The following is a 26858-nucleotide window of genomic DNA, read 5'->3' on the forward strand; positions in this document are numbered from 1 at the left end:
CTGGAATGGATGCAATAAGAAAAAGATCAAATGCAGTTTTTCCAATACTATTTAGTGTAATAACTAAATCCTGGATAGAAGATAGCAGAGAAAGCACAAAACGCTGAGAATGACGAAACAAAAAGGAAGACTGTGAGATTATCACTGTAGTTATAATCCATGCTTTACAATATGGCCCACAGAAAATCGTAAATCTGCCACATGACAGTTTATAGGAATGATTGGACAGTACTGAACAGCAGATAATGCACTGTGGGCCACTCTTTCTATAGTCATATATAATCGTGATACAGAGTCACTAAGATTAGCAAACATCCTCGAGCACAACTATTGTCCCAGCAGGGAAATATGACTAAACACTAATCCATAATTTTGTTTTCCATTTATATATTTCAAAACTGGGATTTGCCATTACAGAAACAATCCCAGCTGTCAGAGTGAATGTGAATCTGTCAGCGTGTTCATTCTCCTGCTAGCGCACTCTCACCACGAGGTCCGGCACCATTTACGAAAATCACGCTGCTCAGGCCATTGAATTTCAAGAGCTCTGTAAATGGGGAGAGACAGTCTATTTGCATTGGCAGTCACAACCCAAAAGGTGTATCCGATGTCTTGAGGCTGCAGGGAGAAGATGAATAAGGGAAGCTGCATAGGACTGGCTCTATATATAGTAGGTAATCTGTCATCTCATTTTTGTCGTCTCCCTTCCCCTCGTTTTTGCTTTGAGGAATGAGGGATTGATGTTCAGAAGATCAGAGGAAGTAAGAAGGGAATCTTGAAGGCTTGGAGAGAAGAGAATTAGAAGGGCTGGTGTGTATGCGTGTGCGTTAGTGTGCATGTTGGAGGAAAGAAGGCGCTTGCACCGATAACTGCTGTTTTTGGAGACCCAGTTGTAGCTGGCCCAAGTCCAATTCGGATAGTTCAACTCTCCCAACTACAAGAGAGAAAGTAAAAAGGGAAACTATACATCTAACAGTTTAGCTTCAAAAGAGTTCCGCTGATTCCCATCCTACACTGCAAAAAAACTTCATTTCCTCTCAATCTGCAACACTGCTGTAGCCTAGAGTCACATATCTGAAGCGGATATTGTTTGAACGTCCTGTCAGTCCTGACAGGTTAGACTCCCTGACAGAGACATACAGAGACAAGAAGAGTTGAATATTGTTCACAAGCACGTACACACATACACATGCACACGCAAAAAAAACACTCAAGAAAACACCTTTGGGAAAAAGCTGAGGGGCCCTTATGGAGCTCCTTTTGATAAGGTTCACCATGTGGTCACTTCAAAGCACACATGTAGGAGTGGATAAAATAGAAGCAAAGGGATGGTGGGAGTGAGAAAAAAGACATGAGGTGGGATAAAAAGGCAGCAGCAAACAGCAGTAGAATGAACCAGGGGAAGGGTTGGTAAGATTAAAGAAAATGCAGGGAGGGATTACTCTGCAAAAAAAGAAAGAAGGAAGCAGATTTGCAAAGAAAGACAGCAGGACACACGAGGGTAAAGGCACAAACACAAGCGCCCAATGTGCAAGTGCATGCACACACGTGCGGTTGCACATACACTGCGTTTGCACACCTGGGGGAGACGAATCTGGAACATCGGCGAGAGGATTGGGAGGCCGAATCTCATTGCTCTGTGCCAGCTAAAGCAGCAACTTTTTGCTGAGAAAGAATCCTCACACTGATGAGTAGCTAGCTACGGTGTGGCCTGCAGGCACACACCAGCACATGAGGGAAAGAGCGGATCATTAGACTAACTGAAGCATTCATAGACAGTAGACAGTTAGCTAGCTAGCTCCATCTAGAAACACTTCCACTAAATAATTCACAGAGGTGTAAATAAAATATTATTCCAGTGGCCTTCACCTTAACAAAAACTGAAACTAGAAAGCTGCCATGCTGAGTAATGAGTTCTTCTGTAGGGGATGAGTTCAGCTATGACAGCCAAGCAGATGAGTACATAAAAAAGACCTTACCTCAATATTCAGTTATTCTCATTGATATTCAAAAAGGGGGTTGTGCTGCTTGGTTTAAAACAGAATATTTCATCTATATATCTGGCTTTGATAATGACACTGTAACATGCCATCTCTCCAGATTTAAAAAAAAAAATAACAATAATAATAATTAGAAAGCAATGTTCTCCATCAGCAAGAACCCAGCAACTGCAGAATGATAGCAGGACATTTATCGCTTTTCTCCCACAGCGAAGAGTGCAATATCTTTCTGCATAATGCATGAACACGACAACATGGCCTAAATCATACCACAAAAACAAATAGACTCATAATCGATGGGGCGGCGAGCTATTTGTGCGCATTAGATATCAATCTTCCTCACATATATAACACAATATTAGGACAAGCTGAAACACAGCCAGACGGAGGTTGGCAAGGACAAGAAACCAAAGCACTACACTGAGTCAGGAGAAGATGAATAGGCCACAGGTCTTTTCCACGTGTCCCACTGGGGCTACAGTGCTACAGCGTGGTGATGTAGTCCTCACCCTGTGTGCCAAAACTACAATCGAGAGCAGAAATCAATACGTACTGCAGCCGATTCCTCACCGTGGCACCCGTGATTATGACAACCACTCCAGGTGGTAGGAGTATGGATCATATTGCTTTCCTGGCTCAAGGCCTCTGCTTCTGGCACACAAAAACCTTCTCATTTCCAAAAGGTCAATCAATATAAAAAACGGGCTCATCTCCCTCTGGCCAGCTTTGTATTTCTTAAATTACACAGTAATCAGTTTTTAATGGGTCCCCTGGGATATGAAACCCCCTAAGTGTCTGCAGCGCAAGACCGAGCAGCATTTCTAAAACTTAGAATCTTAATCTCGCGTGTGAATTTCATATCCATACACTTCACTGAGGTATTCACTTAGAATAAGGCAGATGATGGAGGACATTCTCCACCACTATTTTATTTTAGGAAGCTGTCTTCATATCTTTGCACTGCTCTTGACGTCCAAATGCCAAGGTTAAGAAAGTTAAAAAGATGTCCCGTGATTGAGCCCTCTGAGACTGATATCTAAGGACAGCTGCTCTTCCTCTTTCCTCTCTCCCTCTTTTTATGCTCCTTGCCTATCTCCCTCTGTCAATCCCAGAAAAAACTTTTAACCCCACCCCAACCCCCGATACCCCCTTGCAGCTCCCCCCACACATACATCTCCGAACTCACCAGATTTCCTCTCCATCTGCTGCCTGTCCTAACAGAGCCCCTTCGCTCTCCACTATTTTCTCAAATATTGTTTCTTCATTTACTTACAACTACACGATGATTTGCTTACAATTGCTCCACTGAGGCAAATTGTCAAGTTTTCAATGCCAGTAAACATTCAGTTAGCCAGTGAGTCAGAGAGGCGAGTAGTCTGTGTGTGTTTGATATGTATCAGGGGTTTCCTCTCAGCTCCTATTACTCTGACACAACACGTTCTAAATTAGTCACCTGACACTAGCCACTGCCTGAACCATAGGGCTTGACCTCGGGTGTCCCCCCCACTTTGCACACGCAACATGCCTCAACATAGGAGTGCAACACCTGATCAGAACAAACCTCACTAAAGAGTGCAAATTCCCTCATAGAAAAAGATGTCTGTGCAATAGAAAGAGCGTGTGCTTTAAGATTCCAGGTTTCCCATCCAAGTACCAACTCAGGTTTCAGCACACAGTAAAATATTCACAGCATTCAGTAACCTTGTCAAAGTTACAGACATGGTTTCACTGACTTTGTCATGGCCTATTTAACATTAAGTTCCTATCAAATTGCCGCTACCCTCTGAACCCAACTCACAGTTTATATCCCGCCGTTCGCAGATACTTAAAGGTGTGATGATTAATCTCTGTGCTGCTGGCGTTAATGAGCAGTGCCCTCTTTCTCCCAGTCCTGTGGCTGGCATCTGCCCGCTTCACACAAGGAGAGAGGAAAGTATGCAGGGCAGAGCAAAGACAGCTCACGTTGATTATTGGAAATACTAATACATTAATCCATCCAAATATCTCGACCCACAGTTTATTTTTGTGGTGAGTCTGACACTTTGTTCCTCTTTATACAAGATGTTCAACGATGACTCATGTGTGCTTTCCTCTGAGGATGAGAGGGCAATGTGTCCACCTTTGCACCTACAAAAGTATAAAACCCACTACTTAAAACATTATTTTTCCTTTTTCCCCAAGATGCAGTCTAAAAACTGCAAATTGTACCTCTGAATGGTAATGTGCATTACCGCTGCAGAACACTGAGGGCAAAGATGGCAAAAGTATGTGGCAACAATGTTACTTGAAGCTACTGTGTGATGCCAACTATGAGACGGTACAAGGACAGGTTTGTTTAAAGTGGACATCTGATCACACGCAGGCCTCTCAGTAATTAATAGGCATGAAGTGTTAATTCAAAATGGTATGTGTTTCAACTTTCAACTTTAACAGGATTACAAAACACATTCTTCAGAAGTGGCATCTGGAAGGTAAGAAGTAGGGGGGGATTGTGACTCGGTTATAGTTTCAAGTCACATTGTGGTAGCAGCTCTTTTTCGGTACAACAGTGATTTGCTTGGACTGATAGCCGTGTCGTTCCACTCATACTGCGCAGCCCTGACCTCTGTCGGTCTCATAAACACTGGCTTTACAAAATTTGATTACATGTACGTGTGGAAAGAAGAGGTCAGAGGGGCAGAAGGAGTATGTATGAGAGAGAATGACTGACAACTTGTATCCCTAAATCCCCAGAAGAGAGCAGATCAGAAACAAGGTGCAGTGCAGAAGAGTCAGCAGTTATAAACAGTTACTTACTAGAGCTTGTACTATCAAACTCTTTGTCATGATAACCTCTTCATGTTATAGCTGTGGGATTAAAGAAACCTATAGTAGTTTCTATGGAGTTTCACCTATAACATTAGTTCATGTTAGCCACACTGGACTAGAAATGTCAATAGGAGGTCAGTCGGAGATCTTGTTGAGAATACATACAGCTAGGGCTGGGCGATATATCGAGTTTTTAAAAAAATATCGGTATATTTTCATACGAGATATAAGATGTGACAATATCGTTTATATCGATATAGTATATGTTACGTTATAATTATACTTGTGGAGCCGCAAGTTTGCCTCTCTTTTATCCACTTTTGTCTCTATGCAACGTTACTGGGCCTCACCTCTCCTTTACTGAACACAACTCCCCCATCGCTTCACCTGCAGGCAACGACAAGATGGACACGGCAAATCTCCGTTAACGAGTTACTGCGGATCGCCCCGTGTGTGGGGCTGGATGGCGTCAACGTGTTAGCGAGCTAACCGCGCTAACGACATGCATGACCTAAAATCCTTTCATTTTCTCCAAAAACGACAGTGCGCCTTATGTATGAATTCTGGTTGTGCTTACTGACCGCGAACCGATTTTATGTGGTACACGGCGCTCAGCAAACTGTCAAGAAATGTTTTAGTTCGACTTTGGTAAGCTACGGAGCTGCAGCGCTTGATGGATTGTCGGAGCATTATGACTACCGTAGTCCGGAGCCTCGCGGAGTGATACGTACTGTGCTTCAACGTAATATTACCGTATTGTGTGTGTACAAGCACCTGTTAAGAGACACGGTTATGAAGCAGATTTCAAACTCCAGGCTGTCAGCCACACAGTAGAACTTGGGAACAGAGCAGCTGTGAAATCTGTCTTTGTTATTATGCTCAGCGTCTTTTAGTTCACATTTTGACTGCATAATTGTGAGCTTTTTGTTATGCACAAAAACAACATTGTTTTCTTTTATTTATGGAGGATTATTATTTAATAAATGCTGATAATTTATTTTTGAGTAATTTCTTCATGTACATCTACGCTGTATGTTAATAAAAGTGCCTGTGTGACATCTGGAACACAGCTTTGACTAAGAACTCTCTTTTTGTTCTTACCTTATGGCTTAAAGAAAAATATCGAGATATATATCGTATATCGCCATCCAGCTAAAAAATATCGAGATATGAATTTTGGGTCTTATCGCCCAGCCCTACATACAGCAACCATCTTAAGAAAAAAAACAACAAAGAAAATAAATGGAAAACAAGAAGCACTCCGAGAGAGCAAACCTCCACGAAGGCGGCACAGTCTCTGGGTAGTATTTATATTTAACGGAGTAGTATCCTGTTTTGTATTCATTCGTGTTGTTTTCTTTGTGCTTTTTAAATGGAATTCAGGAAGGTTCAAGACATACAAATAACATGTTTTGGAGCCAACGTGAAAGAAAAGCAGATGTAAAATATAAAACTGAGGTCAGAACTCAAATGTGACAAGCTATGGATCCAAACTATAAGAGTCAGAGGCCCACGGTAATGTTATATTTAGAATCCCGTTATACATCACATATATTATATAGTGTGTTGTCAACACAAACAATGGCAGTAAGAAACAGCTTTAAATTGATTTACATAGAATAATTATCACTTTGACCTTCAGATTGATCTGTTGGGGTCAGAGTTCAAATGCGATACGATAATTTAAATCTTTATGTGGTACTTTTTATATGTTGACCTTGAAGACCTTGGTGGATGCAAGACAAATTTTAATGTCTTGTTAATGTGACCCCGTATCAGTAAGGTGATTTTATCCTGTAAGTCAAATAGAAATAAAACACATTGTGAGCATGCATTTCAAGGTGTCTATATTTAGCTATCCCCAGATATAAAACTGTGTGATTAGAAAAAAAAATCCCATCACTTCTTTGGAAGCACTTGGGAAGCTGACATTTCTTTTCAGTCACATTCATTTTCTTGGCAACCTGCTAAAACACAACAATAATTACCTGCTTTTAACTCTGCTGTAGTAGTGTCCAAAACTCCAGAGGGAAACATCTGGGACTTTTTTAGCTGCTCAGTACTCCCGAATGCTCACCAACAAATTGTTAACCGTGTCTTGTCTACTATCTTGACTTGACCAGGTACTAAAAAAAGTTCAAAGTGAACCAAACAGTAAAGTTGTGGGACAAGCAGCTAAACAATGAGCCCAAATGTTTTTATAAAACCCTGTTTGTTGAGCGACTAGCATCGTCTTTGTGTGGGATTTATGGTTTCTGTTGTAATCCTTACAGCTTTGCTCTGACACCGCTCAAAGATTTTCTTTTCCATGCCTGCTCCTTCTGTGTGTTTTGCTTGATCTGAGTTCTTTGTTCTTTGTCCTTTTTGCACTTCTTCCTGTTTTATTTTGAAGGTTAAGAAGGTTAGAAAGGTTTGAAGGCTAGAAAAGGAGAAAAGTTGTTCCATTTGGTGTTTTGCCTTTTTGGTTTTTTTAAACGAACTGTAAACTGGAGGCCATGGCTTTTAGCCTTTTGACAGACACTGGGTCAAATTTAAGAACTTCATCCACACTATCCTTTTTTCACATTGTCACATGCAAAAAAAAGAGGTCCGCAAGTTATTTTCTTTACCTTCAGTCCATTGGTCATTAGTGCTGACATGTGCCCGCACTCAGTTTGAGATCCCTGATCATATCTCCTCGTCGCCTAAGTTACATCTTTTAAATTTGAACAATGGGAGCCACCTCTTCATTCTTCCCGCAATCCTATACTTCTCCCAGCCTCCCACTCGCTCCCAACTTCCCCGTTCTTCCATTGTCCTCGACTGATATTATATGAACTCTCATTACAGGGGTGGTAATAGACTCTTCAGCACCCAGATCCTCTTTATTATCTGTCAGCTGTGGACTACATCTCTAAGCTGATTAGCCAGAGCCGTCTTTTCAGCATTTCAATTAGGAGCGTTTTGAATAGTCAAGCAGCTTGCACGCCTTATATTCATTACTGACATTCTTAGAGCACTATGCGACGTTCAAATCCAGTAATCCAAGAAACATATTGCAGCAGTGAGGATGAAAGGGCAACAGAAGAATGACATCATGGCAGATTTTAATATTGGTCTCACAGGCAAAAGGCAAAAGTAGCTATTAACAGCAATCCAAAGCAATTTACAGCAGCAGAGACACTTGCAGTTTAGCATAAATGGCCCAGCTGGCAATCCTGTCATGTACACCCATATGCAAGCACACATGCATACACACAAACGGTTTTTCATATGCTTTAAAAGACAAATATATTCAAGAGAGTTATATTTACCATCACATATTAAGCTCTGTGCCTGAATCTTATCACTGCAGAATGGTAAAAATTGATAAATGTGTCAGTCTGAGTAGCATGAAGACTGGACATACAGGTAAAACACCTGTATGTCCAATTCGGCTGTTCGGCCAGGTAAAGGGCCACAAAAGGGGAAAAAATGAGAGAGGATGAAGCGGAAGAGCAGGAAATTGAGGGAGAGGAATGGGAGGAAGAGGTTGTGACTCCTAGTGCTAATGGATTTAGGTCAGATGACGAAGATATGATTTGCTTTGCACGCTGTGTGTGTTCGTGCGTGTGTGTGTTTGTGTGTGAGCTTGCGTGTACAAGTGGAGGGCATGGTTTTGTGATGTCATTAACAGTGGAGCCAAAATACGATGATCTCGGGGTATTATCAGTATCTGTTTAAGGTATCCGGCTTTGTCAAATACCCACTTGACACAGGAGTCACCATCATGTTTTATCATTCAGTCTGACTCTCTCACTTTCACACACACAAACACGCACACACACACACACACACACACACACACAAACTCCCACTAATCCATTCAAGGCATTGTTAATCCAGCTGTGTGCTGGTACAGAGATGTGCTGTACATGGCTGACAACCAAGTCACCAACGCTGATGTCATACCTGTGTGTATTTCGGTTGCCTCCGTTGTAATCGCTGCTGTTTGCGAGACAGACGCAGCACACTATTATGCGACTACATCAAGGAGCCTAAACCGTGTACTCTGCTCTCTGCATTACAGCACACTGAATTTCTCTCTGTAGAGATCCTGAGTGTCACAAACGCTCGTGTCGGTGCGCTAAGTGAAATGTTGTTGTCATGTTCTCAGCTGTATAATTTGACAAAGAGCTCAGTCTCACTTAGAGCCTCAGTCGGGGAGAAGGGAGCAGAGAGGGAAAAGGGATGCAGTTGTGCACACTTGAGGATTTCTACAGTAGTCATGTACCATTTGCCACAGAACAATGGAAGTGGAGTAGCTGAGAGTCAAGTGCCTTTTCCCTGGGCATGTTAGTGGTGCTTGTAGAGGAAGACGACGGTCTTCCACATTTCATATTAGATTTTTCAAGTGAGTAGATTCGTTTTTTTTACCATTGTGGTTTCAGTGAGGTCTCTTTCTCTAACCTTAAAACATAATATCCCTCATGCTTAATTCAACGAACACGTTTAGACGTATTAAAATCACAAAAGAAGTATTTCATCTCATCACCTTGACACTGTCTGATCTGTTTCTCAGGTATGGTAGAGTGGGTCTGTATTGTTGGAGTGTTCAAAGATATCGCCACAGTCTTTGCTTGATTGTTATAATCTGGTCAATCTGCTTTAAATGCTTCGTTTCCAGCAGTTACTGCATCTGTTTGTCATCGACATGAGGGGATTTCTTTAATATAGTCGCAGCTCTGGCTGTAAACACAGCAGTGTCACCAACCTGCTCCATCTGATTCAAAATTGTATCCACCGCTTTGCTCTGCAGTACTCTGCAGTTTTTGGATGTTGACCAAAACAGCTTTTTCATTAATTAAGTCATGTTAAACTTGCTTTTCTTTGCTTAAGGTTAAAGTAAAAGTGAACAGTACAGTCCCAACGTGTGCCCCAGTCACACAAGTATAGAAACTGTTGAGGAATTATCTGACAACCAAATGTGTATTCTCCAACCAATTGGGGAGTGGTTACTGGAGGTTGTTGGCAGTAATTAAGAAATTCACACAGGCCTAGAGACCCCCTGGTAACCTCAGGCCATTGGTTGGCAGGTGGTTGCTGGAGGTTACTGCCAGTTGCTAGTAGTCCCTGCTGTGTGTGATGCTGGACGGAAAACCTCTGTGCGATTGCTTTGATCACTAGCAGGTTACTGCTGTCTCCAGGGGTTTTCATGCAAGATGCCAACTTGTCTACAAACTACTCGCCAAGCAGCAGTGAAACTGAAGAAAGCGATTGTAACTATAAACAGAGAACATTCACCAAAACGTTCTGCCCTTCAGTTGCAAAAGGGACTACTTTCTCTTTGAAAACAGACAAACTCAAGTCCCAGTTTGCCACAAGCAACTCTGCAGTAGGAAATACGAAAAAGGAAATAAGAGGATGACATTTTAATTTGCTACCTGAACACCCATATGCACCTTTTAACAGAGACATATATAAATAACACTGTTTTATATAGCCTACTGTATTATTGAATGACTAAGTTCACTGTTATGGCCCACAATAAGCAGGAAATGAGGGTATATTTACTGAATACAAATACCTTGCTATAATCATTGTTGTTGCAGAACTTTGCTTGCTTGCTTTGAGTGCCGTGCACTCTCATACTGTGGAGTAGATTCAGGCACCCTAACAGATTTGAGAATTTCAATTTTATTTCAGTGGTAATTTTAAATGTTGTTATTTTTTCCTCTTCTTTTTACAGAACCAGGCCAGGGACAGAGAACAGAAGAAGAAAAAGTTGGCTTAAAGGGAGCGTGGACGTGTAGTTATGAAGAAGTTAGGAAAAGCCTTCATAAATTATTTCAATGGATATACAAATGATGAGTGTAACCTTCAGAGATGTTTTGCTGGAATAAATGGGGAATAGACTGATTCTTCTACTCTCCCAGAGCACTCAAAGAATTTAATAGAACATACTTGATTCACCTATTCACACCCAGTCATAGAAGTGCTTTTTCTATGTTTAAGTGCTTTCTATCTAACATTCACACACATTCACATGCATCGGAGAGCAACTTGGGGTTAATATCTTGCCCAAGGATATTTGGCATGTAGACAAAAGTAGCCAGGGATTGAACCACCAACCTTCCTAACCCACTTAACCTCTTGACTTACAGCGACCAATGCACATAATGGGGAAATAAATGTAGTTCTTTACATTTCTAATAGAGTGGATTTTTAGGACTTTTCAGTTACAAACTAGAGGATGCATTTTTTCATGCAAGCCCAGATTAAGATTTAACTGCCTGTGTAGCATGGACGGGATAAATAAGGGAAAGCAAAGGAGTGGACACATCCAGAAAGAACAAGACAGATGTAAAGCTATGCTAACAGGAAGCACAAGAAACAAGTGAGGAAAAACAGTATGCGTAGAAAAAAACATGATACAGGCGAGGCAGAAGACTATCAAAGTAAAACAGGAAGTAGCACACTTAGACATGTAGGCTTGATACAGGGACTGGAGAGAAACACTCATGAAGACACACAACTTGATGTGGGAAGACAAAAGCACGCACATAGCAGACAGAGCTGAAAGACAGAGAGAGAAAGCTAAAGAGCAAGGGACGAGAGAGAGAGACAGAGGAAGAGAGTGCACGAGAGAGCGACAGCAAACTTGACTTTCATAAACAAACATGATAGACAACACAGAGACATGACAGGCATACAAATTAACATGAAGACAAGACTGACTTCACAGAGAGACACCAATAACTAACACAGGAAACTAGACACGAGAGAAGGAACCAGCTAGTGATGATGAACAATGACTTAATCGCATAATAACAAAAGCCTGAATGACAACAAATGCAAAATATAGAGCTATAATATAAAAATAACTAACTGGAAAACTCAAAACCAATAAGATAGAAAAATTAAAAACCCATGAGAAAGAAGGAGCAGTCAGATTGGGACATGGCTGAGATTGAAAGGCTGAATGTGGGAGGAAGAGGGTCATGACATTTAAAAAAAAAAAGCTGGGAGGGATCACAGGGAAATACTGAAAGAAAAAACAGAAAGAAGAAAAGCAATAGGAAAGAGTGACGGATAGACAGAGAGATAGTAAGCACTTAAATGTAGTAGAGGAGATAGCAGATGGTGGGGATTATTCTGGACTAAAATACTCTGTGATCTACAGAGGGAAGGCCACAGACATAAACCGTTACAGACTCCATCTGCCAGAAATAGACCAAAAAGAGCTGTGCACCATCACGATAATGATCAAATACTGCCTGGATAGCAAAATCCAAAAAACGGCTATATTTGTCATCATAAACAACACAATGACTCTGAGGACAGATAAAATGCTGATGTTCAGTTATGCTCACGCGTTTAGAGAAATCACTTGGGAGAAATGTCCTGTTGAGTGTCACAGAATCGGGCCTTTCAAAAAACTTAACAGAATTATATTTAGAAACTGAAACGGGTGATCGGCAACGACGTGAAGACCTAAAACGTGCTGCTTTCAGGTGCCTATGTGCTGGAGCATTTGTTTGTGTGTGATTATGACTGATACCATCAGCCACTAATCCACATTTTATGTTCACCGTGATTAGGACAACAGCCTGCTGAGCTATGTGCGTGCATGTGCGTGTCTGTGTGTGTGTGTGTGTGTGCAGTGAAAACAAAGGCAAACTAGTCCACAAATCTCCCAAATAATTCGGTTATATCCATCCACACACATACAAAACCTGAAAACACACAAACAGAGATACAGACTAATGCTTGCTAATCACCCAGTCTCCCCCTGTGTGCAGGAAGGGAATAAAAGAGCAAAGACAGAGATCTGGAAATAAGTTGAGCTCTTTTTTTTACCTTTTCCTGTGTGTAGATCAAACCTTGAACCTGCGGAGAGAGAGAAAAGACAATAAAGAAGGCATAATTACTGTTGTGTTTTGTGAGTGAGCATTAGTGTAGCTGAGGCAATCACACAGTGCACCATCACACTGATGAAACAGAGAAATCAACATTAGCATCTCTCTGCAGGCAGACAGAACCTGCGCCATGCTCAGTTGCTTCTTGCATCTTTTCTTGATATCCCTGCAACTGCTACTCAAGACTTTAGGTTCCTGTGGCAGCAAGTAAGCCAGTGGCATTCAAGTCTCAAATATTGTGACTTAATCTTTGTGTGCATAAGAGAGAAAGTGTGTGTTTGTGCATGTGTGTTATTGGCTAATTATCTACCCTGACATGGGGGGCAGTTAATTAAATCCTTCCCCGGCAGTATGCATAAAGTAATTATTGAGCATGGATGCATATCTACAAAAAAAAAAAAAAAAAAAACATTTGCATGTGATAAACATAATGTCACATGTTCCCTGATGCAACACACACATTTAAAAGAACTTCCTTTCCAAAGAACTGAGAACATGCAGGCAATCAAACCGCAAATCAGAAATTTGTTTTTTGCATCATCTTCTCAGAAGATAATGAGCTGCTCTTCAATTCCACCTGGAAATTGAAGGTGAGCGCAATTGCACTTGACAGACCGCTAAGTTCATTGTTTCTAAGTTCATCATCACATTGAACCGGTGTTGATTTTGTTGCTCGTTGATTTTCGTTAAAGGACTGTTAAAGTTAAAGACTTCTTAATTCTTAAACCTATTATGGATTCAGTTTTTATACACCTCAAAACACCAATATGTATCCACCAACTGCGCCAGTGAAACAACACATTCCCTGCAATCACCGTGCCCCCAATTACTGCTTTCTGTTCTGAAGCTGATGGAAGAAGCCTGTCATCCAGTCGGTATGTACAACGTGCAAACAGATGCCCGCTGCATCTGCCGTCTCAGTGAAACGGTCCGGTGCTGGATTGACACGATCTGCTAAGCTGCAGTGAGTGTCTGAGATCTTTACCTTCGCTTAAAGGGCTTTGAACGCTATAATCAGTGATGAAAGCTCTTAACTGACACAACATCCTCAGAGAGAGAAGGGGGGGGGGGAGAGATTGCGTGTGTGCGGGGTTAACTGGGCATTTTTGTCCCTTTGCTACTTTCACGAGACTTCTCACACTTTTCAATTTCAAAGATTCACTTTCTAAGATATCTCTTCCTTTCATGCAAAACACTGCGTCATTGTCCCACACTGTAGCTGCATTCAGAGTATTTTGAAAAGAGGCAACACTGGCAGTTTCAATCTGTCCTCTGCTGAAAACCTTTGATGCTTTCAAGCTGAACAGAGAGAGACTGACCACCCAGGCTACAGGAGCCCTAGAAACAACAGGAGCTTCTGCAGCATACAAATAAGCTTAACAATCTTCTACGGATACGCACACATAAACACAATAAGATGTGTATGCTTTTCCCGTACAGGTTTATGTGTTGCTAAAAATACATATAAAAGACCTTCATGTTACAGGATTAAAGTTCTTTTACCCCTATAGGGACCCCAAAGCTAACAAGCTTTATGGCTCATATAGCAAAAACATCATGCCTGAGTACTTCTGTTTTAGTTTACCAATACAAACGTTCTGCTAAGAGCTGAGTTCTTATAATCTTGCGAACATATAGTCATGTACTTGGTCAGTAGAAAAGCACTTTACACTCTCTTCATGTGTGAAGAGATAAAAAAAAAAAACCAAGCAAACAAGCGAGCAAAACAAGAAAAACGAGCACACACAGTAATAATATTTCATATTTTCTGCATGAGCAGGTGATGCAAGCAGAGGTGTGAGGCTGATGCTTCGCACGGCTGATCCTTTTCAGCTGCTGACATTCACAGGACCGTCAGCAGCATGTCTTCACACTACCTGCCACATACGGCTGGAGTGTTCTGCGCTTGGAGGCATAATCATTTCAGCAGTTGTTAAGGAGAACTCATTCAGATGGAGCAAAGGCCTGTGGCAAAATTGGAAGAGGAGGGTGGTTGGCAGTGAAAAAATGTGCTGCACATGCTGCTATGTTAACAGTTAATATTTTGCGTATCTGCACAGAACTAATGCAAATTTTGTGCAACAGTGGATGTAACAGCAGTGCGTGATCGCATCTGACTAATCAATGAATGAAAGTTCAGTGACTGACGATGCAAGGAGTGGTGTTTTGGGGTGTTTTTTGAACGAGGCAGCCAGAAACGAAGGAGCCAAAATTAAAAAATGTGATGATGCGAGCAACAGGTTGCAGATACAGATACTATATCTCCCCCTCTCTAAAGGGCATCATTCACTCTACAACAATGTGATAAGTCACTGCGTGAGTCCACTGCCAACAGTTTGAATTTAATCTCAACCTCTGAGCCACTTTACAGAGAATTTCAAACCATTACCCAAGCTCAACGATTGCCAGTGGCTGCCAAGTACCTTCAAGGGAATGTCAGTTTCCATGGTAACCACGCCACCACCAGCTGTAGACCCCATGAGTGAAAAATTCTTTAACGGCCAACCGATCACAAACCTTTCTGGAAGTTTCTCCCGAGTACTGTGTTGGCCTGTCTATCTCTAATGGACTTTTTACTCTTTGTACTGTGTGTGTCAGCTGATGCTCACTCCCAGCTTTCTTTAGTAGTTTTTCTCGGACTGAGAGGGCTCTGCGACACTAAATGGAAGGATGTACACATTTTTTAAAGTCAGTTGAGAATCAGGAAATGATATGTTCCCATCATTGTAGTTTCTTAACTTTGATCACATCAAAAATGTGTTTAACCTGTAATACAGTACTGTTTATGTTATTACCTGAAGAAAGAAGATGAAAGCACTATTGTGCTACAGTCACACTAGTTTAAACAGTGGTTGGAGACACAACCATGTTTATTGTGACCGTGTTAAATGAAGTTTTCTTGTTTGGAAACAGTTGCTTGAGAGACGGGGAACAGGTCTGTCAACTGCTGTCCTCAAAACATCTTGGGTTAGTCAAGATGGCAATAAGGTGGAACCAGTCAGTTTGCAATCAAATGGGCTCAAGTTGGCCATTACATGCAGTCTGTTTGTGATAATACACCAAACTCTGATAAATCTGCAGTCCCCAGATCTGTTGCAAATCTATTGTGATCCATCCATTTTCTTCCACTTGTCCAATTCAGGGTCACAGTGGGGATGGAGGTTATCATAGTACAAGAGCCAGGATACTCTTTGGACAGGTAGCCAGACTGTTGAAGGGCCAGCACAGAGAGACAGACAACCACTTACACTCACATTCACACCCACAGATAATTTAGAATCACCAACTAACCTAAGCCCGCTAACAGCATGTATCCGGACTGGGGAAGGAAGCCAGACCACAGAGAGAGGACTCACACGGACACGGGGAGAACATGTGAAACTCTTTAAGCAGAAATGCACATTAGCTATTTACATTCAGAAATCAGTCAGAACCTCAAATGTGAAACACACTTTCCTCTATAAGTAGTGGTGTAGTTGCTGTGAAATGGCAATTTAACTGCATTAAAATATAGGCGTGCTGTAACTTTGTTTTAATAAAATAATTTAAACAGAATCCAACCAGCTGGCAACCAGATGATGATGCAGATTAATTCTAGCATTTTATTTATTCACAAACCTTTGCCACTCTGTCTGAGAGTGATTCCAGTCAGTCTCAGTCAGACTACAACAGTTTGGGGACAGGCTGCCTCCCACCAAGCGACCTGTGGTATCCACTCAAGCTCTGGGTGACAAGTTGGTTACTTGTCACCCGAGCCATTAGAAAAGCAATGGCCTTGCTAAACAATACCAGGTAAAGCAAAGCTTTACTTGAAATTATGTGCTTAGATGCGCTGAGCAGTACTGAAGATGGAAAAACAACTTTACAACATGGGAAATAAGACCAACAACTGTAAATGCACAGGCGGGCTGAAACAAGCTCTGTAACTTTGACTGAATTATTATCACCATGTAAGTTACAAATTTACTGTTACAGTCTTCTGAAGGACTGGTGGGTCTTTACAGCATAATAAAGTAAATCGACTCAGCTCATTCTTTTTCCTCTAACACCAAACTGACACGAGTAAAATAAATCACTGTGGAGTGCCTTTAGTTTTGATTGCATTCCTGGGGACAGACTACTGGAGCAGTGAAAATAACAGTTAAGAAGACTGAGAATATTACTGCTAAGCATATGTGCACAATTAAAATGCAATTTGTTTAAATGTTTAAAGCGGATCAAAGTACATTCCCGAGAACTGGTATAAAAGTAAAGATGAGCTTCTGGTAAACTACAGCATCACATCTAATTATCACTAAACAAATGTTTCTATAGTAAAAAATATGTGTTGTTTCGCTTTTTGTGTTGTTTCCCTTATAAGCAGGGTTTACTTCTCTCTTCTGAAGACAAGGAAAGGAAGAGTACTGCTCAGTAGACACTGAAGAAATGCAGCTTCAAGCAAAACAGACATGTGCCTCCCAAAGGCAAAGCATGCTCATCTCTCCCGCTAGTGTGCGTAGCCAGGAGTTGATAACCAGGTAGAGAGGAGCCATGTTGGAGACAACATGCCCAAACAAACTCCCACAGGATGTGGAGCGCTTCTTAAAAGCAGACAAGCCGCATCTTTAAAAACACAGCTCTGGCATTGGTTCACACATGATTTCATGACCCACGGTGTTCACACCTGATTCTCTCCCCTCCTGGGTCTTAATCAAGTTGTTTGTTTCAGAAAGACTTCATTAGTTTGTTTCTTTGATTGTGTAGCTGTGAATGCCTCTGAGTGAGTGCGCGCGGACGAGCGCACACTGATTTAACATCATGAAACACACATACTGTCCTTGAGAGTGCCTCTGACAAATGTAAACAAGTAAAACAAATTTAAAAAAAAGCCCTCATGACGTCGTGATCATAGATCATTTTCTTACTGGGAATACAGGTCGGCGCAAGGCAGGCGAAAGTGGAGAGGGTGTTAAGAGATGTTTTCCTTTATGGAGAATGATTTGTTTGTTTTACGTTCCAGCTCGCAAGCCTCACGGGCCCTAACCTACATTACAGCACAATGACTATTAATCATTGATGCTCAGACCTTTTAATATCGCTCATATAAAATTTATCTACACGTGAACAAAACAAATGAAGAGTTGTGTTCTGAAACACTGCATATTCATTTTTTGGTGGAAAATGATCACCTGGTGATTATCAAGCCAAGTCTGGACCTAAGCAAGACATGCCTGTTTGTTCTGAGAATATAATATCGTTTCCAACTTAGCTGATGAATTTGAAAGTTACTTTATATAGTTACATTACTCTCAGACACATATCATGTCTTTTAACCCTCCTGCCATCCTTTAAAAAACTCACACCCATCACCCTAGGGACCATTCTCAGCCACGCCATAAAAAGACCATATATCCATATTTTATTCCACTTTAAATTAGCCAACCTTGTAAAACTACTTCTCCCTGAAATATTCATGTAAAGTTTTAATTATATTTTCGTTGTTTTAACCCTTCAAATCCCAGTGTTATTACATGAGCGCCCTGTGTTATAAGCCCCAAAAACCAAAAAACGAAACTAAATATTTCCACAAAAAACCAGTTGAAGTAATATGTGATTGTCATTATAAGTAGGCCTTTAGATGGACCAAAGATTGGCACCAACATACATTTTGACCTGCCATTATTTTTTTTGCATTTTTTTTGCAATTTAAAAATTAAAACTTCAAGGCCCTGAGTCTTCATTGACATCCAAGAAAAGAAGAAAAAATAAAATCATATGATGATAATTTGGGGTTGAAAAATAGCGTTTATAATGGAAGTCAATGGGCAGAAAATGGTCCCCAGGGTGATGGGTGTGGGGATTTCTGCTGCTCAGCCATTTTAGGCTGATTTAAGGAATTCACACTGGAATATTAACATTGACAGGTGGCAAGTTTGGTTATATTCCACTGAACACAGTGGAAATGGCAGCCATTTAACACATAGCAGTGGCACAAAAAGGTCCCAAGAAGGCAGGAAGGTTAAGGTTATTTACAGTTATGTAACTGTAATCTATAGCACTGTGCAAATGTTTTGAGCCACCCCTCATTTCTTTATGTGCTGCTTGGAAAATTAGAAATGCTCCATGAAAGAGCCTCTGCCATGTTTCACAGATGGCTGTGGACACTTACTATATAAGACCTGTTGACACTGATTTTGAGTCATTGTTTAGTTTGGCATACCTCACCTTTTTCCCTCTGTTTGCCCTCCTTACACATGGCTTTTTCGACAGCCACTCGTCCATTGAGAACATTTCTGATGAAGCATCGGTGAAACAGAAGATGGATCAGCTCAAGGGTCAAATCTCATGTTTACTGACAGGCCTTTGCTGGATTTTCCCCCCTATTTCTTAAGGGTGTGAATTCAGACACTTTTCATCAGCTTTTTAGGTCTGCCACTTCTTCTTTTGACCTCCACTGTTCCAGTTTCCTCAAATTTCTTTAAGGGCACACTGCACGCCATATCTATATGAAAGGTTTTTCTCTCATAGCTCCTTAGTAATCACCCTGTTGGTTCAAAAATACAATTTCATGCCTGCCAAACTGTGGTGTTTTTGGTATTCTTCATAGATACTACTGCTGAAGTCCACTTTAAAAATGTATAGCAGTCTAGCAGTTTGGAAGCTAAATAATAAAAAAAATGAAATGAAAGGTGGCTTGACACTTTTGCACAGTAGTGAAGCCGTGAAATGCTGACAGTTCGTTAGTTTATATGCATATCAAATTCATTTTCACAGTTTGTGCCTGCAAATCGTATTTTCAGAGTTTCTTTAGGTGTGAAGATTAAGATTGCCCTCTAACAAGTCAGTCAAACTAAAACTTTGTTCAGTCACATTAATGTTTCAAACCCTGGTGCAGCACCAGCTTCAACAAGGTTCTCAAAAATCCACTGCTCACACATTTTGGTATCAGCAGCATCAACTTCTTTCAGACTTTATTAGGTTGGATTATTAATTTCCCTTTTAACGTCAATAATATCTCAAAACCTACATATTATTTTTGTATCAGCTTGATGAACAACTTCTATGGAAACCTGAGTATCAGTGACGTGCTTTTCAGAAAAACAGTGAACACAAAAATATATTTTTAGACCAAGTCCAAACACAGCAGCTGTCTCATTTGCATTTGTGATTATCAGAGACTATTTTTCTCATGTATTTCTTTTTACCATTGACAAGAAGCCACTGTACCGTCGCTGCTCGCTGTGCGCCATCAATCTTCAAACAATCTCTAGTCTTTGCTGCAATGTACTCCATATTTGTCACTTTTGAGACAGGCCCCAATTGTGTCTCCTGGATTGGACGCTCGGTGTCCGTTTCATTTTGACGACTTTGAGATAGCCAAGCACTTCACAAGTTACAGACGTGTCTGAAGTTCAATTTAAATGACCACTGGCTAAAACAAAAAAACATGCACTGCCTGAAATCTCACATGCACACACGACAACAGAGTTTTGAGGCCTGCTGCAATGAGTGTATGAATCCCAATATAGCAAAAGTGCCTATAAGAACCAGAAGAAGAAGAACAAGAGCTTGGTAGCTCTGGTTTTAACATTTTTTTATTAAAACAAACAAAGAAGCAAACAATGTATGAAGAACCACAATGGCATGAACGCACTCCTATCGGCTCTGCTTCACTTATCATTTGCATTATTTATTATGTTTACATACTTAACTTTTCCACCATTGTTTGCCCAAGTCTATTCAAGTCAGCTACATTTAGTTATAGTACAGCTATAAGGTATGGGGTCTTCACACACCCCCATTCTCTGCTAGCCATTGGGGCGGGGGGTCTGGGAGGAGATGTTAGCTGTCCAATTGGCCTCCCTGCTGCTGCGGAGCCTGGGACGGTCTGCTTGCCTCCACCCCGGGGAGAAGGGTAACATCTCTTGGGCCTGGGTTCTGTTTCCCCCTCTGGGGGCGAGGGTACCTGGACCCGGGGTATAGAGTATGTTTGGGGAGTGTGATTGTGTGTACATGTCCATTTATGTCAATCCTTACATTGGGTGAGTGCTGAGTGTTTGTATATGTGTGCATGAGGGTGGGAATGCATGTTTGTGTCTGTGTGTGCCTGTTTGTCTGTGTCTATATGTCAGGTCGGGTCTTACACTCCACCTCTCTTGGAACTCCCAGGCCCTCCAAGGCCTATCTCCCCTCACCACACTCCCTGCCGGTGACTGATGCCCTTAGGGGTCGGTGCATTGGTGGTTCTTGGTGTCCGGGGCTGGGCACTCAGGTATGTACCGGCTCACTCCCGGTGGCTACCTGGCGGGGCCTGGCGCCTGTTGCTCGGTCAGGCCTCCTCCGGGGTGCGGGGGGCCCTCGGGCCTCTGGCCTCTGGGCCTGCGGCTCGGTTCACTCTGGCACAGCTGGCTGCCGGCAGAGCCGGCGAGCACGCCGGTGCAGCCCCCTCTAGCTTCTGCTCGGTGGCCGCTGGGTGACGCCTCGTCTGGGGATCCTCAGCCCTTCCCATGAGGGTGGCACGGATGCCCCTCCGGTGGTCCTCTTTGGGCTCTCGTGCTCTGGGAGCCTCTGGATGTCTGGGGCCTGGGTCTCCTCCATGCCTGCTTCATGCCCTGGGGGACGGGGCTATGGCTCGTTACATCCTCTTGCAGACCATTACATGTGGAAACCATTTGAATACAAGCGCGCTGATCCACACAGGTAGGCACACGGGTGTTCACTGCTCGTAGACTTAAATTACACCTTTCTTGGCTGCTACTTCAAAGCACATTGTGCGCTGTCTGTCCTGCGTGCTGCACAACAACATTGAATATTCAGTATTTACTGCTGTTTACACTTAGCTAGATTAATGCGATGGTGTTGTGTTTAGTATGTTGCTTTGGTTTTTGTTTTTTTGTTTTTTTGCTTGTTTTCTATTCTGCCTCTCTCAACAGGTGATCCAGGAGATTTTTTTTTCTCCCCCCCTTTCTCACTGTCCCTCTCCCCTTCTGTTTTTCTTTTCCTTCCTCTTTCTTTCTCCCTTTCCTATCCCTCACTCATGTCTGTCCCGTCTGTAACATCTGAAAATAAAATATAATAAACAATAACAACAAAGGTCGATCAAATGGACCAATACGGCAATGCCATGATGATCCATTTGGCAAAGTAAATCCATTGGGTATCCTTGTTGGTCTTCAGACAACAATTCTGATGGCTAAAGAACCAAATGGGACAGGCAAAAAAAAAAAAAGTTATAGTACAGCTAATTCGATGTGATTGTGTCTCTTTGAATGTTTCATGGGTCTTGGGGAACTATCGATCCTTGATCTCAAAATCATGCACGTTTAAAAATGGAAACCTCACAACCTCCACACTGCAAAAGCCAGTTGGTCTAGTTTTCACGTAGCGTTTCACATTGGCAGTATTTTTTTCTTCAGACACATGCATCAAAGGCATTTAAAATAAAGCTCAAATATCTCATTTAAAAAAAAATGAACCACCTCAGAAATCAAAGCTCTTACAAATTCCAGATCTAAGGCCAATGCAGAATCATCATTTAATCCAGACAGTCATTATAACTGCGGAGAAAAACGTCTCCAGAGGTCAATTAACCCGATGAGTGAACTGAGAACCCTCCAGTGGAGGCATCAAATAAGCCAATATAGCAAAGACAACACACACACACACACACACACGAGCAGGCCAAGATAATAATGACATGACAAAGAAGCACTTGATAAACTGACACATGCTGTTTAATTCTCTCTGTCTCTGTTAAACATACTCTCTCTCACACACTGTACACATTAGCAAACAGATTGCTGTCCTTTAATCGCACGTCATCTTTTAATTGGAATAAGTGTGAAAGAAATAAAGGCAGTTAGATTGGCTCAGTCTGGCAGAGACGCCTTAGAGCACGAGTGCTGGAACGAACTTCATATATTCACATATGTTTTAATCATAAGGTCTTTTTACAGTCAGCCTGGAAGCGGAGGTAGCCAGATTATTATTTTTACATTCTCCATCAAAATCAGCCCAAAATCAGCGGAAATTTTACATGATTTACTGTTGGCTTAATTGAACAGTAGATAAAAACACTCAATCTCTGAAGAGACTAAATTATCAGATAAACCTAAATTATATACCCAAAGGTAATAGATAATAGATGTAAAACTTTAATAGTTGACATATCTCAAATACAACAATTGAATTGGCCATGCCAACAACTGATTACATAGCACTGATTTATACATTGCCTTGATTATGAGGAAGGAGGCGATAGACTGTGTCCTTAAAGAGCTGAAATCAGTCACTTTTGTGTGCTTATGATGGTCCAAGCGGTGTATTTGAGTCCTCGAATTAAGGGTTAGATTAAGGGTTCAAAAAACTTGATCAGGAAGTAGTGAAAATGTTAATTCATCTCTATTCATTCTGAAATGTGCTAAAGTTTGTGTCCTGATCAAAGAGATATAATGAATTCTATACAAAACAGCAGGCTCATGATAAATCTGTGTTTTATACCATGTAATCTATGTTAGCCATTCCTACAGTTTTCAGCTCAAACCCTTGTCACGACTGCTGTCATAATGTTGTCTAATATGCAAATCTTAGTGTGGAGATGCCTCTCCGTGATTGATCCAGAGGACAAACCATACAGATTGGCTAACTAGCTGGAGATGAATTATATGATGACACCACGATGGACTGTTTTTCACTCATCCTATGTAGGGGTGGACTGCCTTTTTGTTTGGTTATAGTTTTCTCCTGTTTTCATAGTTAGGGAGCCAAGTTGTTGTCATTTGGTTTGATTCTTTTGATTAGGTTAGTTTGGTAAATCCTCGAGATATTAGATTATTTGACACTAAAAAAGGAGCCTGACAAATTAACATGTTGTAAATCAATCATTGTCAAACTTTATCAATTGTGCGATGTGGCTGCTTGGGGTCTGACGAGGATGGATCACCCTTATTTTGTGGTCTGGCCCTAGACAGGCCATAATACCCTGAAAAAGCTTCAGATATTCAGGTCACCTATACCTGCTCAGGCCACTTCAACTCATGGTCTTTATAATACATAACACTTTAACACCAGCAGAGTCATTCACAGCCTTCTCGAGGTATTATTCACCATCGCATACTTATATCTACATAATAAGTATGCGTGAGCTGCACACAATCGCTCACCGAAGTCTCAGTGTTGCTTATGCAAGCACTTTCCAACAGAATGCACACATGCATGAAGAATCATGCATCAAAAAAAACCTCCCTACACACACACTCATACAAACACACTTACACTTACATATCCCTGTCCCAGCACACACTGAAACCTTTGATTTGCGTGAGCACAGGTAGTTGTGCTCTTAGCACCTTTGGCTATTTCGGCCGTTAAATTGGTCCCAGTGAGATGTGAGAGCTCAGACCACGGGGCTGACCTCTAACTCTCCACCTATGGTGGCAAAGAGTCAGAATCGGTCGGTCCGATCAATGGCACAACAGCAGCCAGACACCCAGCTTCGATGTAGGGAGCCTCCTTGTAATGTATCAGCAGGCAGATGATGATAATGGACAAGGCCATCTGCTTGGTGGTTCTCCTCCGAGCACACGTTTGATTTTAGGGAAAATCTTTCTGTCTTTGACGCTTAAATCATCCTGGGAGCTGATTAAGGAATCAGAATTGGCTCGACTGTTTTTATTTTTTTTATATATTATTATTCTTTAAGGACCCTTGCCTCATTGCCTTTTTTGGGACACAATTAAATTGCAGATTCTATTAAAAATAACTTTATTTAAACCTCACTAAAGATGACACTAGTGAAGATACAGTTGAAGCTCTGACAGTTATTGCTCATAATAACTTGTAATAAAGGTAAAAAAGCTTGGGATATACACAAGCTAAACTCAATGCAATACAAGACATGTAATGGACTGCCTTGTGCTGTGCTCAGAAGTGATAGCCTAGCTTCCTAGAAATCCTGTAGACACTGATGAGTGTCCTGCTCAAGCCACCTTTTGTCTGGGCATTGTTTATGACACATGACTACTGCTGGGCTTCCTACTGCCTCCAAAGTCAGCTGAGGACACTGATAAGACCTCACACCTGACTGCTGAGCAGGCTCTCAGACATGATGGAAGTTATATCTGGCCTGTCTGCCTGACACAAAAATAAATAAATGAAGAACGTATCTACCTGTCAATCAGCTGAGGACACAACCAGGTCCAAAGCTGAACTAAACTCATTAAAAGAGGAAGCAAAGCCGAGTCAAGAGCCACGTGTGGGAGAGTAATGCTAGGGAGTTGCACTGTCATCCACTGGTCATTCTTTTCTACACAAACTGTAATCATGAACTGATCACCATTTCCTTAATTGTTTTGTTGCTAAGGAAGAGAAAAAAACTGCAGTTGCTTCAGTGTATTTGTTTTTTGGCAGAAATAAGAATCCCCAATTTACACATGTGAACTCATACTTTATATTTGACTAATAAAAGTGTCACACAACATGACTTTGAATGATGCAGAAACAGCTGATGCAAAAACAAAACTGGACATTTAGTCATCTTTTTTAGTCACAGTTAAAAAAAAGAAAAACCAGAATGCTGCACATCATAATATAGCCTCATCATACATGAATAATCTAAAGCCAATCAGTATGAAGCCCTCCATCAGCCATTAAGTCTTTCTGAATGGAGTCTTCCAACCTCATTCCAACAGACCGATTCCTCGCCGGCTGCTGAGATGCCAGTACAGATGGACTGAATGGAGATGAGGCCAGGAGCAGTGTCTGTGGAGCTAAACTCTTGGTGAATTGTGCCAGCAAAGAACGGCGCCGCTCTGGGGCCTGGCCCATGCGTTCACTCGAGCCCTGGCAGGGAGAACAGGGGCCCCCTTGTTTGGCAGAGGCATGTTGACGGGAAACATAAAGCATTCACATGATAACGAGAGAGCGAATACATGTCGCTGCTTTCTCTCCCTCAGATACAGTACACGTCTTTACACAGGGGGGTGGGATGTGGGGGGGGTCAGCAAGTACACATATACACACACACATAAATCACACAAATCTACTGTACGCTGACACAAACACACACTGGTGCAGTCGCACAAACATGAGCCCTCCATCACAAACCCCTCAGTGTCTGGTGCAGAACGGCCTGATTGCTGGCCTCATCACCAAGGAGACCAGTATTAAGCGGGCACCTGGCAGAGACTGACTGGCATTTAGCATTTAGGACCCCACAAAGCTTTCAGGCAGAATATACAGGCCCTTTTCTCAAACGAGAGAGGGAGAGAGAGAGATTAGTCACATGGATACACACAGAGAAACAAAAACAGGGGGGAGAGAGAATGAAAAACAGTCTGATGATCACATTAAAGAGGAGAATGATTTGGAGGGGAAATAAAACAGTGATAGAGGTGAAGCGGGGAGCGGGTTCGCAACAGCTAGATCAGGGACAAACATGGCTCAAAAAGCAGAAAAGGCGTGAAAGCGAATACGTCGTTGAAGATGAGATCCTTAAAGGCAGGCAGGAGGTGAGAAAGAAAGGGTTTTTTTGTCAGCTTTACACTGACAAGTGCTTTACAGCAGTGACTACATAGCAGCTGATAGTCATGCGTCTAACATAAAGGATCTGAGCATTAAAAGCCGCATGTGTGATTTCAGCTGACGTCACAAACGAGGGAAGCTATTAATACTCATGCCCACCTGAGTCTCCACCAGGCTAGGGAGAGAAATGCAGTGCAAATGAACGACAAAAATATTTTTTTTCATTTTCATTCACAAGTCTCCAGGCTGAGGATGAAAGAAAGGAAGTGAGAAGAGGGGAAATCAAGCATTTGGCTTGTTGTGTTTTGCCCTATTAACAGAAAGTGGAAGATCAAGTGATCCATCCATCCATCCTCTTCTGCTTATCCTTATCGGGATCGCGGGGGGGGGGCTGGAGACTAGCTGCCATAGGGCGAGAGGCAGGGTACACCCTGGACAGGTCACCAGTCTGTCGCAGGGCTGCTGCACAGCAAATAAGGGTTAAAGGCTTTAACAGAGGGGGGTGGTGGTGCACTCCAGATGTTTTTAAGCTGAGGAGAACAGTGGGAGGAGTGGAAAGGAGAGGAGAAATTAATTTTGTCATGAATTAAACAGATAACAGAAGGTGTGCGAGGTCATCGTATCAGCTCCACCGCTGAATTAAGCTCACAGACCTTCTCCATTATCATTTTTT

General features: G+C 41.8%; 1 protein-coding gene and 1 long non-coding RNA gene across 3 annotated transcripts in view; one reads left to right on the plus strand and one right to left on the minus strand.

The window, feature by feature from the left end:
- LOC146653709 (uncharacterized) overlaps positions 1-26858 on the plus strand; it is a 364224-nt gene that overhangs the window by 308244 nt on the left and 29122 nt on the right. The window lies entirely within an intron of this gene.
- Positions 1-26858, minus strand: part of igsf11 (immunoglobulin superfamily member 11) — a 122661-nt gene that overhangs the window by 72270 nt on the left and 23533 nt on the right. For both annotated transcript variants that reach the window (XM_085380335.1, XM_085380334.1), the window contains exon 2: positions 12627-12656. In XM_085380335.1, the coding sequence (XP_085236461.1) occupies positions 12627-12656 (30 nt within the window). The remainder of the gene's footprint in view (positions 1-12626; positions 12657-26858) is intronic.

Source organism: Rhamphochromis longiceps, linkage group LG14 (genome assembly GCF_057381845.1).
Source record: "Rhamphochromis longiceps isolate RC_006_pf linkage group LG14, R_longiceps_female_GT1.1, whole genome shotgun sequence".
NCBI classification, from domain to species: Eukaryota; Metazoa; Chordata; class Actinopteri; order Cichliformes; family Cichlidae; genus Rhamphochromis; species Rhamphochromis longiceps.